Source organism: Helobdella robusta, assembly GCF_000326865.2.
Source record: "Helobdella robusta unplaced genomic scaffold HELROscaffold_7, whole genome shotgun sequence".
In the NCBI taxonomy this organism is placed as follows: Eukaryota; Metazoa; Annelida; class Clitellata; order Rhynchobdellida; family Glossiphoniidae; genus Helobdella; species Helobdella robusta.
In genome coordinates this window covers 1,028,607-1,043,751 of record NW_008705398.1, presented here as the reverse complement: position 1 = coordinate 1,043,751, position 15,145 = coordinate 1,028,607, and the positions used below count along the sequence as shown (strand labels likewise).

Below are 15,145 nucleotides of genomic sequence, written 5' to 3'. Positions count from 1 at the left end.
CAATGTTGAATGTTGCTAGGCCATTACACGTTGTAAGTTCGTAAATAATAATTTTCCATACCTTTCAGTGCAACTGAACATTTTGTCATTTTCAACTACGGATTGGCCGCAATTTTGAAAGCATGAAACAAAAAAAAATCTCCGAGTGAAACGACCAACTTGACACAGTTCATAAGAATCAAGCCATATTTCTCGATTCACAACACAATTTCATAACTTCAATTCCATTTTTTAAGAGCTGTTTGGGCTATCTTCTGCCAGCAACATTACACGCTTTGTTAGCCTTCCTTCAGTAACTAACTTATCATCCAATTAGAACGAATTCGATCGTAAAAAGAAGAGACTGAACTTGTGAATGCTATTAAATTTTGGAGAACGTCCATTATTATTAAATAATTCTGCCTTCGTTTTGAAAACTTTATTAAAAAATAATCAGTCAATCCTCGTCCAGAGATCCAGTCCCCCGAGGAAGGGCGCTGTTTTCTTTGCCATCAATTTTTGGCGCCAAATTTATTTATTTATTAAAAAAAGAGATGACATAAAACTGCGTCCGCTACTAACCGCACGAACAAAATCCGCAAACTGCAAGAGACATTTTTTAATCAACTTACTTATAAAACTTAAGTAAATAAATATTAAATAAATATACTACCAATAAAACACACAGACACGTGTATCTAGAACAACAGCGACAGACACACAGACAGACAGACAGACAGACACACAACAACATTAAAACATAACCAAGAGACAAAAACAACAACAAAATAATAATAAATATTAATAATAATAATAACAACAACAACAATAATAATAATAATAATAAACGAACAAGCAGAACACAGGATAAACCAAAACCAAACAACAGCACCAAGAATGGAAAAATCATTATCCTAAAACATAATGAAAATTTTTCAGTCAGGAAAAGTAATTTCTACATTTCGGCAATCTCGCCCATCACTACTACGTCACATCCCTTTTAACGACGACATCATCGCCGTTGATTTTAGAATCTTTTTCCGCTTTTAAACGTTCGCCATCGTCACCGGCTGTGACGTCAGAATGTTTCCGTTTTCGCAGAAACAACTTGTGACCTTGAGAGGTGAAGATTTAAACGATTGTTGTGGTAATAAGCCAAAACAACAACAAAAACATGAACAAAAAGCCAGCAACAACATCAACAACTACGTTAACAACAACATCATCAACAACTTTAACATCATCAATAACTTCAACATCAACAACACCAAACAGCAACATCAACAACATCAACAACTTTAACATCATCAACAACTTCAACATCAACAACACCAAACAGCAACATCAACAACATCATCATCAACAACAACAAAAACAACAAACCAGGGCATTCTTTCAGCAGCTTGAAGACCAGCGACTTGCAACAAATCTTGCATTTGTCAAAAGAGCACTTTAAACCCTGAACGAATGAATGAATGAATGAATGAATGAATGAATGAATGAATGAATGAATGAATGAATGAATGAATGAACGAATGAATGAATGAGTGAATGAATGGTTGAAAAAACCAATGAATGAATGAGCGAATGAATGAGCGAATAAATAAATAAACAAACGAACAGTGAATGAATAAATAACGAACAGAAGTATGAACAAACGAACAAATATACAAACGAATGAATGAATAAACGAATGAATGAATAAATAAATGATTGATTGATTAAATGAATGAAAGAAGAAACGAATGAATGAATTACTTTCGGATGACCGCATGTACAGATTTCAAACTTCACTTTTTTCTCGGCCTGATTATGAAATGCTGGCTTGATGTTGCCGACTCTCTTCAACTTTTTCAACTTGTTGCGAGAAATGTTATTATTATTATTATTATTGTTGTTGTTGTTGTTATTGTTGTTGTTGTTACTGTTGATAACGTCACTGCCGGCGTTGTCGTCATCAGTTGCTTTTTTCATTTGGGTTTTGTTGCTGCAGTGATAGAGAGAAAGGAGAATGTTTGAATGGATGAATCAGTGAATGGAAGAATGGAAAAATGAATGAATGAATGAAGGAATAAATGAATGAATGAATGAAGGAATAAATGAATGAATGAATTGAAAAATTAATCAGTGAATGCATGAATGAAGAAATGAACGTGTAGATAGACAAACGAAATGAGCAATCAATAGATGAATGAATGGATGAATAAATGAATGAATGAATGAATGAATGAGCGATTACATGAATGAATGAATGAATGAATAAATGAATGAATGAAATAACAAATAAATTTAAACGAGTTATTATTATTATCTTATTATCATTATTAATATAGTTACTCTGGTCTGACGTATGGCTGACAAATCCAATATGGCGTTTGTTGCGTTTGATGGCCTGATTGAGAAGACTCCCTCTCGTGCTCTTCAATATCTGCCTGTATGTAATCCATCAATTAGTCAATCAATCAATCAATTAGTCAAACAATCAATCAATTAGTCAATCAATCAATTACTCAATCAATCAATTACTCAATCAATCAATTAGTTAGTCGATCAGCCAACCAGCCTGCAAGGAAGACAACCAACTTATAAATCAACCAGCCAGCCAACCAACCAACCAGTCAGCCAACCAACCAACCAGCCAGCCAACCAGCCAACCAACCAACCAGTGACAATCTCTCGACCTCTGAAACCACGCTCCGAACATCCGTCAACGTCTTACAGACACCCAGGACATCACGTAAATGAGAATGCACACAAAGACTGCGGAATATTTGTACTACTACTACTACTAATAATAATAATAATAATAATAATAATAACGATGATAATAATAATAATAATAACGATAATAATAAAAAATTATTTAAAATAATAATGATTTAACAAAAACAATGGTAGTAAAAAAATAACACCAAAATCTTTCAGAAACTTGACACCAACAACAACAACAACAACAACAACAACAGCAGCAACAATGACATTAACACCAACAACAACAACGAACAACTAACGCATGGTGCATAAGCTTAAAAAGGTGGCCCCGAACGAACGCGATGGGGCACGGGTACATCTCCACAATGTCTAAATACTCGACTGCAAGGCGACAAACCGGAAGTAGGTGATTAGTGAAGATGGCGGGATTGTGCAGACTGCCCTCGGCCACCATGACACCGTGGACCCCGGTGATTGACAGGCAGCGGGCTATATCTTCGAAATATTGGATGTTGCCGTTTGCAAAAACCGGGATTTTGACGTTTTGTCTGTGTGTGCGTGCGTGCGTGTGTGTATGTATGTGTGTGTGTGTGTGTGTGTGTGTGTGTGTGTGTGTGCGTGTGTGGATCATTATCGTCGCATCATCATTATCATCATCGAGTGACCTCTGACCTTACGGCCCTGATATGCTCCCAGCTAGCCAGACCCATGTTGACACCCTTCTGCTCTCTAGTTCGCCCATGCACTGTCAAAAGCTTATTGCGAGAAAATAATAATAATAATATGAAGAAAAACAAAAAAAACAAGAAAAAAAAAGAAGAAGTACAGTAATAATAAGAGTAATAAAATCTTGTTTTATCCAATTCTTTTTAGCAGCATGTCGGATGTCAGATGGAAAAATTTCTGACTCTGGCAAAAATGACTAACACCCTGCTTTTTAGTATCTATATAAAGAATTCCCTGATAGACGGATCTTTTTATTTTTTGACACAATTATCCATTAAAAAATTAATTTATTCAAAAGTTAATTTATTCATAGAACCTGGGCCCCAGCCCTCTCCAGCATTTGTGCATATTTTATTGTCTTTTCGATGTCTTCGAAGATTCTGATTTTGCACGTAATGGGAACTTTGAGTTCTCTGTGACACAAACTGACTGAAAAAGAAATTTTTTTTAAATATTAATTAAATAATTCTCATTAATTTAAATGAATTAGATGAATAAATCAAAACAAAATTTAATTGAATGAATTAAAATATAAAATTAAAGTATTAAGCTAATTTGGAAACAGCATTCAAATCATCATCATCATCATCATTACAATATCATCACTATCATCATCTTTATCATCATTTTGCCTCTGAGATCTTTTTAAAGGGTGCTTAAAAATAAACGAAAAATTACAATTTTTCATCATCATCATCATCTGGCCCATCATCATCATTACTATCATTATCACACCACATCATCACCATAGTCAGCATCACCATTGTCGTTATCATCATTAAGTCTCATCACCATACTAACTAACTCATATCATGCAACAACTGCCAATCATCTTGCAGGTAAGCCCCGTAATGACCCCGTTTAGCTATACTTTGGGGACAGCCAAGGTTCAAATCGACAGCATCACAACTATTCTCGACGTATCTGGCCGCTTTTAACAGAGATTCAGGGTTGTTTGCAGAAAACTGAATGGTTAGTGTACTTGAGTAAAATTTAACAAATTAGGTAGTTTCTTCCTATGCCGTATATACATATATATGTTATATATATATATAAATATTTATTTGTTTATTCAAGGTTCTTAATAAAATAATAAAAATTATCATTTTAATTAGATTCAATTAATATTGTTGATCTCTGTACTAAACACAAACATACGCACACATGCACAAATTGAATAACCAAGAAGGCTAAGAAAAAACCTGCACAATGAGTGGTCTGTCCCCCTCACAACTTGCCATGGCCTCCTTTCGATAAGTGGCGTCCTTGATGAACACCGAAGATAGAAACATCGGCGTGTAACATAGTTCAACCCCATATCGTCTGCTCAATAACCTCCACGCCAGCTCGCTCTGATCGACCATTGGGGCCAAAATGTATCTGGCTCCATTCAGTGTTTCACGCCAAAATTGAAGACCGGACTTTTTTGGTGGCGGTTCCGGATCGGATCCCATTTGAAATTTTTGATAAATTTTTAGAATCTATTCAATTTATTTATAACAATAAGAATTTTGCGAAGTGAAAATTTAAAAATTGTGATCAATCGAGCGATAATAATAAAAATTCACTTTTAAAACACCAAAGAATTAAAAACCACTAGACCATCGACCAGGAATCGTTCACTTCATGTAGTTCAATGGTCATCTATTTGGAGATTGCGTCCAGCTGTCCGTCCACGCTATTGTTATACTTTTGATTTTTCATTTGTCTTTTTGCGTTTTTGAAGATAATTGAGCAAAATTAATTTGGAAATACGAATATTTTAATACGAATGCAACAAACAAACGTATGCAACATTAAAAGCTGGAGATAGATCTTCATCATAATCGTTTTTCAGTTACTGAAATATTATTTTATTAATCAATCACTTATTTGACCAAACAAAATAAAATCGTATAGCATGCTGGCTGGTTCATTTGATTATTTGAAGTCAAAAGTTTAATAAGAATATAATTTATATCAGCAGTTCAAATTGTGGATATTAGCTAAATACATCCATGTTTCTAATGCACAAAGTAATCATTTTTAACTATCATTACGAAGATTACATCACATAAATCTAATTAAATATCTATACGAAACAGTTTTACACAAATGTTTAAATAAAATTTAAAATAAATTCGAGATAAGATATTATTAGTTGATCAAAGTTGTAAGATGACGATCATCATCTTCATAGGGGCGTTTCTTTACTCTGATTAAGAAATAATTGAATCTTTAATTAAATAACAACCAATATTTGTAAAATGATGAATAGTAAATTAACAATTTTACATTAACTAAAAATTTAAATAGCTAAAACTAATGCAAAAAAGATAAGATGCAACATTTAAACTGACCGCCTGGCTACTGGTGGCTCTCTGAAACATTAACTTCTTGTTCTTCACATCTGCTACAGGCGCCACAGAATTTGTAGCAACAACGGCGTCGAGAGAGGCGTCGCTGTCATAACTTGCGTCACCGAAGCCACTTCCAGTGCTGTTGTTCGTCACGTTCGACGTCATCTGATTTGGTCTCACGAATAAATTTTTTGGTTTTTTATTATTCTGCGTGGGTGGCGGGTCCAAGACGAGTCTCTGACTACTGTTTTCTGGGGTTTTCTCGCTAGCTGTGCGCTTGTCCCTGCCAAATGCTTGAGGACACGATTCTAACTTTGGAACCTCTTTAATAGATTTTGCTTTAGATGTGTTGATGATTTGTTGTTTTTGTTTCGGCTTCTCTTCTTCTTCCTCTTCCTCTTCGGATTCTTCTTCATCATCTTCTTCATCATTTTCGCTATCTTCTTCATCGTCGTCGTCATCACTCTCGCTATCAGATTTTTTTTTCAACGGTTTCGGCTTCTTATCGAAATTGCTGTTCAACCTGCTTGTTTGCTGTTTTATTTCTTTCTGATCACTCTTCACTGGCGCGGCAGACGAGTTTACTTTTGTTTCAGATTTCCTCGTGGCAGGAGCTGGGTTGCTGTGCTGTTGTTGAAGCATCTTTCCTTTCGAAGGCAGAGATGCGGGGCCGTTAGATGTTGCATGATGCTTCAGTTTCGATTTGGCAAGTTCGATGTTTTTCATATCGGGCAAGTTATGCAAATTATCAAACGTTTGTGACATCATCTTCTTGGGATTCAGATTAGTATGAGATGAGTGTAAAGAGTTCATCGGCTGTCGTTGTTGATGTTGAATTTGTTGTTTCTTCTTCTGGGCGATGAGTGCCAATTCTTCAGGGACCCAAATATTTTGCTGTTGGTTGTGAGTGATGGCTTCTTTCAAATGGAAGAACCACCAATTGTCAGCCGTGTACGAAACGACGGAGGAGAACAAGTGGCTGTAATTTTTCTCAAACTTTGCAGCTTCTTCATAAAGATGACCTGGATTTTTGTCATAGTGCGGAGCCAATTTGGTTTTCACTGCTTTTACTACCGACTTTGAAACCGGAGAAATGAAAATTACGATAGGATCAAGAGTTGTTTTTTTCACTAAAAAGTCTATGGCTGCTGGAGACATGATGGTAAGTAGATGGCGGTTGTTATTGTTCTCAGATAACGACATTAGTTTTTGCATCAGTTGATAATCTACAGGGGCGTCATCAAATTCAGCATTTTGAATTTCAAGTTGGGCAGAAGGAGGAGGCGTGAAGAAGAGAGCAGGTGAATCCTGGGTTAACATTCCCAAAACGACATCACAAAACAATCCTAATATAATCACTGGACGTTTCTTCAAAGGAGCTGGAGCTTGTAAAACCCGTTCATATCCTACAATAGTCAAACTTGAGTTGAAAGCGTCGGCGCTTTCGTTCAGGCGTCCTCCTTTGTTGCTCAATTTCTCGGCTGATTTAGCTCTTCGAAAACTACGAAGGAAAGCACCATTTCTTGAGTTACTGGAAGTTGATAAGTGCTGTTTGAGAGCTACTTGATCCGCTTTTTGGCGATTCGGTATGAAGCCAACTCCTATGTCGTCGTTTTTTCGTATGGTAGTCGACATTCTTTGAGCTTTCCATAGTCCGTCGTATTTGTCAGGCAGCGAATCAGTAACGCAGAATATTTCACCCTCTCTTATTTTCAATTCTCTTTTTTTGCCGCTTTCGTACGAAAATTTTGCTCTGACGTAAAATCTGTCTCCTCCTGCACCGCCATTTTTGACAATTTCTCTATACAACTCTGCACCTTCGTCAGTCAACACCAATGCAACTCTTTCAGAATTTTGAACAAGCGTTTCAAAAAGTTTGTACATATCCTCTTTCGTTTTGCCACTTATTGACCTTCCGTTGACTTCAACAATTTGATCGCCGGGTTTAATGTTGCCAGAAGAATTTTTCGATACCGTATGTATAAAAATACCGTCATGGTTACCGCCAACTATGGAAAATCCAAGTTTTTTATCGCTGTTTCTACTGACTTCTATCGATCGTGTCCTCGAAAATGTTTTCGTCGGTATGTCGTACGGCACCGATAGTAACTCAGCTTGGTTGTGCTGCATGTTGTTTTCGTCATCGGAACTTTCTTCGTCATCTTCCTCCTCTTCCTCATCATCTTCATAGCTAACTTCATCATTCATTTTATGTTGAAACGATTGAGCTGCGTTTTTGTTATTCAAAAATTTGTTTCTATCAGTATATCTATTGCCATCATCTTCATCGTCTTCATCCTCATCACTATCTACTTCACTACTCTCCGGGGAAGGAGGGACCAACGGCGGTTGTTTAACGGAACCTTTATTTTTAATAGGACCTCTTTTGGTTTCCTCGCGAGTGTTCGTGGACGGCGCTTTCGTTGGTGGCGATTTTTTTATTTCTTTTTGAAAGCCATTAGATTTTTCACTGATTGTGGGAGTTGTCGTGGCCTTTGGTAAAACAGCCTTTTTACCGATTGTGTTAGATCTGTTCTCATCTCCGTCTGTATCTTCAACATGCGGAGTTTTGTGTAATGTTTTAGATTTTGGTTTGCTGGTAATTTTTTCCGCAGCCTCTTTTTCTAGACTTTTGTTTTCATCAGCCGATGTTTTAGGATTCTTTCTCGGTCTTGGAACCGGTCTCATTGGTTCCATTGAATCAAATGACTGATCTTTGTCTGGTTCACTAATTTTGTTAGTATCTAACTTTGGCAAAACTGGTTTTTTGAATGGTTTTGGAGGAGGAAGAGGTCGATCTTTCACTTTTTGAATGTTCATAGAATTTGTCATAACAGGTCTGGGAGATTTAGTAGGAGAAGTTGGTTTTTCAAGCTTTTTTGATGGAGGAGGCGTGCTTTGTGCCATGGGAACTGTTTTATCATTATTGTCTTTATCTTTCAAAAGTTGAGCTTGTTCTTTCAACCACATTGTAAGTTCAGGATCGGAATTATTGTCTTTCTGTTTAGTCAACTGTTCTACTTTTTTCGGTTTCCCCACCTTTTCAGGTATTTTCTCGTTGATATCTGAGTCGGCATTTTCCGGACTGAGAATTTCGTTTGAAAGTGATTTTCTTATCAACGGTTTTGGCTTTGGGCTTTGATTAGCATCTCCGTTATGATGACCAACATTCAAGCGTTTACTTCCAGATTTACTTTTAATTTTTTTCACTGTTGGATTATTTTCAACGTCTTCAGTCTGATTCACAGCAGACTCGGCATTTTGATATCCCAACGATCCCGATCCAACCAAAACGGCAGACGGCGGTCTTTCAACTTGTTTTTCCTTTTTACTTCCGCGCATGGAAAGCTTCTTTTTCGGAAGATTCAACACTCCAATAAGCTGCTCGTAGCCATTTTCTTCGGCTAGATCAGATGCTAATTGGTTTTTAGAGTTGACAGCCGTCACTTGGCAACCGTGAAGGAGCAAAATTTTGATCGTATCCTCATACTGTTCCAATGGTTTCATCGTTAGAGGATCATACTTATGAAGGAAACAACAGTGCAGAGGTGTGTTGCCTACGGAGTCTAGCGCATTAGCTTCGCAATATTTCAACAGCACATCAACGGTGGATGCGTTTCCTTCATTTGCGGCAATATGAATGGGTGATTTAAGTGTGTAGAATTTGCCGTCGGAGGATTTGCACTTATATTGAGACTTGGCGCTGACGTTGTACGACTCACAAAACAACAACACTAAATGGTGGTTTCCTTCTTTGGCAGCCACGTGTACTGGAGCCATGCCATCAATACTTCTGCTGCACCCCACACTGGCCCGACCAACGTTTATTAGTAACTTTACAATTTCCAAGTGACCAGATTTTGTAGCCATGTGTAGGGCGGTTTGACCGTCAGAGTTTTCCTGATCTATATTTTTAATTGAATTCTTTAAAAGTCTCATGACGACTGAATAATTTAAACCGGAAACAGCATGGTGCAAGGGGGTCCATCCTTTTCCGTCCACTACCTCAGCACTTCCTCCATTTTTTAATATCCAATCCAGTGCCAGTAAATTTTCAGATCTGATGGCTGAAATTATAGGAAAGGTGTATTCTCTGAATGATGAATCAATTTCCACTGGCTTATTCAAATCGATTTCGTACTCCGAAACAAAATAAGCGATGACTGACGTGTCGTCGATGGTGGCCGACAAGAGAAGAGGCACATCCCTATTTCCACCAGTAGTCCTTTGTAGAGTTGAAAGTATGAGTTGCTGGATTTGAAGTCTGTCCTTTGTTTTACGCTGGAAAATGGTTTTTATCAAGGAAAGATCTGACAATCGAATTGCCTCAAGGAGGCCGTAGTCATCCATCTGATTGATCTGGAGAAGATAGAGATAGAAATTGAAATGAAAAATAAATGAACAGATAATGAACAGAAATGCGAATAAACAAACGAATAAGTCAACCCAAAAAGAATGAAACAACATAAAATGTTGACTAAATAAAAATTCAACTAAGCAACTGAATTGTGAAACAAATTATTGTATGAATGAATGAATGAATGAATGAGTGAGTGAATGAATCAACTAGGTAAATTTGAATAACATTCATCTTATGACCATTAATAAACATCTAACTGTCTTTGATGTCAATAATTCCTATCTAAACATTATATTTATTGTTAAAAAATAAACCTTGGCACACGCACACATACACACGCACACACACCTTACACATTTATAATGATAACTATGAATTCCAAGTTAATATAATACATCATAATTAATATTTTAATATAAAATTTATGATCTGATCACAAACTAAAACTAAACTAAGAGATGAACACACACTTTACAATAACAAAAAGAGGCATTTTATACCTTTTCTTCTTAATGAACGGTTAATCACACTCTTAATTTCAGTCACAACAAAATAATTTGGTTATTATATTATATTATATTATATTATAACAGATCGAAATGAACGTCAATATGAATATTACTTAGAGAGGAATAATAAAATTCGATCGAACTATAAAAAAACTTAAAATAAATAAAATATAATGAATTTAATACAATTTTTTAGAAAATTATTAATCAGGTCTTTACTGCTTAAGCTTAACATTCAGTAAAACACACAATTCCTATTTAAAATTTTAAAGTATGCGAACAACTAAAACAACAAAACTCTTAATAGTGAATTAGCATTTTGATTTTATGTGTAATGTATATGTGACATTCGTATATATAGATATATATATAATATATATTCCAAACTATATATATATATGTATATATATATTTATACATATATATATATATGTATATATATATATATACACTAATCAAATATCAGTTTAGTAAATGTTATATTTACCACTCACCTGAGTAATACAGGTGTAAGAGCAGTACACACGTAGTGTTAAAAGGAAACTTATGTATTTAATCACAAAGTTTGTATGAAAATTTAGCAGGGAGCGAGTTATTGATGAGTTTGATGGTGTATTTGTGTGTGACTGTTGTAAATTGATGTTTATTTGATGTTGTTTTATTAAGAAATGTATGTTTTATCAGTGTATTTGTTGGATTTATTCATTTTTGATGAATTTTATGCTCAAGTTTAAAAGGTTTTGTTTTTATATTTTCTATCGGCTGTCCATATTTATCGTTTTAAATTTAAAGCGTCTTTCGCCCATTTTTCAAATTTTTACACCCTTAAATTTGGTATGATGTTTAAATTCTGACGATAAACAACATAAATTGTGATTTCATTTACATCTAAAAGATGTCTTCTATGTCTAATTTGTGTTAAAATCGTCCTAGAGTTTGAAATTACTAACCAAACCTAAGTTTTGTAAATTAATTAAACTAAAAAACCTCCTCTTCTAAAAAAAAACTAAAAAGAAAAGAAAGTTATGCCTAACAAAGAGTCGTCGTGCCACCGTATAAATTACGGTCGGTATTTAAAGATGGTGGTTAGGAGGGGCTATTCCTTGATGAACAAAACTTGTCTGCTCTTTGCCATCTTGTTTATTCTTTTTTACATGCAGTTCTTAATCTGGAATCACAGATTTGTTGGAGTAAGACTCACAGAAAAATCTTCACTCAAACTAGAAGACAACACAAATTATCTGGACAAATGTCTGTTTTATTTTGGTTTTATTTTTTTCATTTATCTTTTTTAAATATTTTATTTTATTTAGTGGTAAATGAATATATATATTTTCTATGTTGTTGTATCAATGTTTAATTGTTTAGTTATTTATAATTTATACTTTAATATTTATATTTTGAAAGTTGAATTTGAATAGTCATTAATTTTTATAAGAAGCCATTTTTTATTACATAATATTATAATAATAGCCTAAAAATTTTTAACCAAGTTACGCTCAATAATTGCAATTCATTAAATTTTACTTTCAAAATCAGTGATAAGGTTTTACAATTTAGAAGATTCGCATGAACTTGGCGAAGATGACATCAGCAATGACATCAACAATGGTATCATCAGCAATAAAAATAAATCATCATTATTAGAAAGACCATTTATATACATAACATTTGTTACCGAGATGAAACTCACAATGGCGATCAATTTGTACGTGACATCTTACAGAAAGTTTAACATCGTAAACTACGTCTTCTTAACATTATCCAAGAGCATATGCCGTACTTTGAACAGAAGGAGAATTCACTGCCAGAAATTAGATCTTGATAATAAGAATAAAAATAACTATAATGTCAATAATAATAATAATAGCACTAACAATAGCAAAAATAATGTTAATAATAACCCTTTCATCATATCAGAAATCACAAACCATACAACGAACAACATTTACAACCACAAGTTCGAGCTGATTCTGGCTATTCTATTGAAAAATATTTCAGTTGTTTATGTGGATGTGGATTTTATTCTTTTAAAGAACCCCTATGACTACATACAAGTGTGTTGTATATATATATGTGTGTGTGTATGTGTTTGTTTGGGTGTGCGTGTATGTAAGTATGTGTGCGTGTTTGGTATGTGTGTGTGTGTGTGTGTGTGTGTGTGTGTGTGTGTGTGTGTGTGTGTGTGTGTGTGAAACTCTGTTTACATGCTTTCTTTATTCATTTCCATATTTATTTTGCATTTTACAGTAATTTATTAAAAATATACACCCACATGAAAGTTATTTTTAGACAAGACAAGCATGGCCGGTTTGATGGAAGGTCACATTATTAACGTGGACTTCCTAATCTTCAAGTCGAATAACTTCTCGGTAAACTTTCTCCTGAAGTTGATTGACAAAATTTGGGAGCACAGTAGCATCGCGGAGGAGTTCAACTTTAACGTCGTTCTCACTGGGAGGATGAATTTTTCGTTGTTTGGCGAGGGAAGTGATGCATTTTTCTGCCCACTTGACTGGCAGAAGTATTGAACTTTTTCTATATATTTTGCTACTAGCCGTTATTGTAATTGTTGTAATTGCTTGTTTTTTTTGATCGTCTGGATTTTTGCGTTCGTGATATTGTTGTAAATTATTTCCAAGTCCACAAATTACCTTCTGTTGGTAGTAACATTGTTGATAGATTGTAAAAAATAAAAAATTTTCTGCTGTCTTAATATCAATTTCATGAATTTTTCTCACAACAATATAAAATATTTTACAATATATTGGAAAAAAATTTGTTTTTTCCCACCCTAAACCACATAGATTCATCTACCGTAAGCAAGCCAACTCGCTACGCCAAAAATACTCACCCTGGGACACACTGAACGTTTGCCCGGACTGCCTGGCCTTCAAAAACGACCTCGTCCTCCTGACTGATGAGAAAATCTACAGACTAAAAGAACTCGGTCTTTGGAACTATGACCAAAATGGCTACTACTCTGATAGTAGTCGGAAGTATATTACTTACGAGAATGACTTGTCTAGTATTTTTATTGGTAGCGTCAATAGTAATGTCACTGCTGCTGCTGCTGCTGCTGCTGCTACTTCTACTACAAGTACTTATGTTGGAAATAGTAGTGATTATAGTGGAGGTAGTAGTGGTAGGGGTTTAAGAGATGTAGAGTTAAATAATTTCATCACTGCCCTGAAGATTGCTCATGTCGTTAATAGGACTCTTATTTTGCCCAAGTAGATTCTCTCTTTTTTTATTTTTTTCAAATTTTTTTGTGTTGTTTAGTTGTCGTTATTTTTTGTCAACATTCCGCGAGAATAGTTTCCAATCACACACGCTTCCACACACACACACACAAACTATCACAAACACACACCACACTACAGGTTCCACTGCTTCAAGGAGTCTCCAACCACACTGTGCTCTCTTAATGGCCTGATCTCAATAAAAGCCTTCAACGCGCACTTCTCCAATGACTACAGAGAAAGCACGTTCCTACAACATCCAAAGATCCCAGCCTACCTTAAATTAGCAACGAAAACGGGTTGTCTGTCCGCCAAAGACCTAGACCTTCTTCAGAAATTCATAAAATCTCAAAAACGAGAATGTTTTATTAGAAAAATAACGCGTAATATCAAGACAAACTGTACTGTGTATGAACCTTACATTTTTGGCTTGCTATCTGTAGAGACTAGAGCTAAGCCTTTTAGTCTTAACGCTTCTGAAAAGCTGATCTTCAGAGATAGTCGTCTGTCTGTAGCTAATCTGAGGAACGTCTTTAAGAAGTGTGATGATAAAATTGTACGTCTTAGGTTTCTAGGCGATGTGGTAGTTAATACATCGTTTGATGTTGAGTTTGAGGAAAGGTTGTCTATGGCCATTGTCAAGAGATGAAGGAGGGTTGTTTTTGTGATTTTATTGAGATGCCATTGCGATGTAATGGTGTTAATGTGACTGGGATGATAGTGAATGCCTTGCTATTTATTCAAGTATTAAAACAATGAAATCGTTCAAACGTTCTTAGTTCGTCGTTATGTTAATTTATTTCGTGCTTTTTATTTTCAAATAAATTGAAATCTTCGTCAATGTCTTTGGATTTCGTGTTTTGAACGCTGAAAAGTTATTAATTTCTTCGACCAGGTCCTTAACGCTGTTACGATAACAACAGTGTATAATGTTCACCATCACATGATAGCGATGACTAAGACGATCAAATAATAATTAAGTGAGTGTGTCTGCAGGATAACTCATGGTTAGCAGGTATACCTATATGTTTTTGGTTGTGTGTGTCTGTATGTGTGTTTGTATGTGTGTGTGTGTGTGTGTGGCGACGCTGGCAACCGATTTCGAAACGAATACTACAATTCTTACTCAGAGTCATCTCAGCATGAAATATACCATCAAAATTATCAAACCTAATTTCACTTAGAATGCTTCGAATGGCATTTCTATGCGAATCTGGCAAGCAAATGAAGAATGGTGTGAAGAGAGCCGAAAGGATCGGCTAAATATAGCCAAAGTCA

At 35.2% G+C, this 15,145-nt stretch overlaps 1 protein-coding gene across 1 annotated transcript; it reads right to left on the bottom strand.

Annotated features, from left to right (window-relative positions):
* Positions 1-419: 419 nt before the first annotated feature.
* Positions 420-4,979, bottom strand: HELRODRAFT_95968 (hypothetical protein). Its single transcript, XM_009030712.1, has 10 exons — positions 4,620-4,979; positions 4,223-4,382; positions 3,734-3,846; positions 3,364-3,446; positions 2,991-3,239; positions 2,643-2,739; positions 2,317-2,411; positions 1,738-1,966; positions 1,363-1,438; positions 420-1,094 (listed from the first exon to the last, which is right to left on the bottom strand). Exons 1-10 carry the CDS (start codon positions 4,869-4,871, stop codon positions 964-966), a joined length of 1,485 nt encoding a protein of 494 aa, XP_009028960.1. The 5' UTR covers positions 4,872-4,979; the 3' UTR covers positions 420-963.
* Between the last annotated feature and the right edge of the window lie 10,166 nt (positions 4,980-15,145).

What these genes read in the sequence shown, in the direction of transcription:
- HELRODRAFT_95968 (XM_009030712.1), bottom strand. Translation starts at nt 4,871, where the DNA reads ATGGGATCCGATCCGGAACCGCCACCAAAAAAGTCCGGTCTTCAATTT. An exon ending in GAGCATATCAGGGCCGTAAG is followed by an intron (nt 3,240 to 3,363) that starts GTCAGAGGTCAC and finishes ACGCACACACAG; the next exon opens with ACAAAACGTCAAAATCCCGG. An exon ending in AGGTCGAGAGATTGTCACTG is followed by an intron (nt 2,412 to 2,642) that starts GTTGGTTGGTTG and finishes GATTACATACAG; the next exon opens with GCAGATATTGAAGAGCACGA.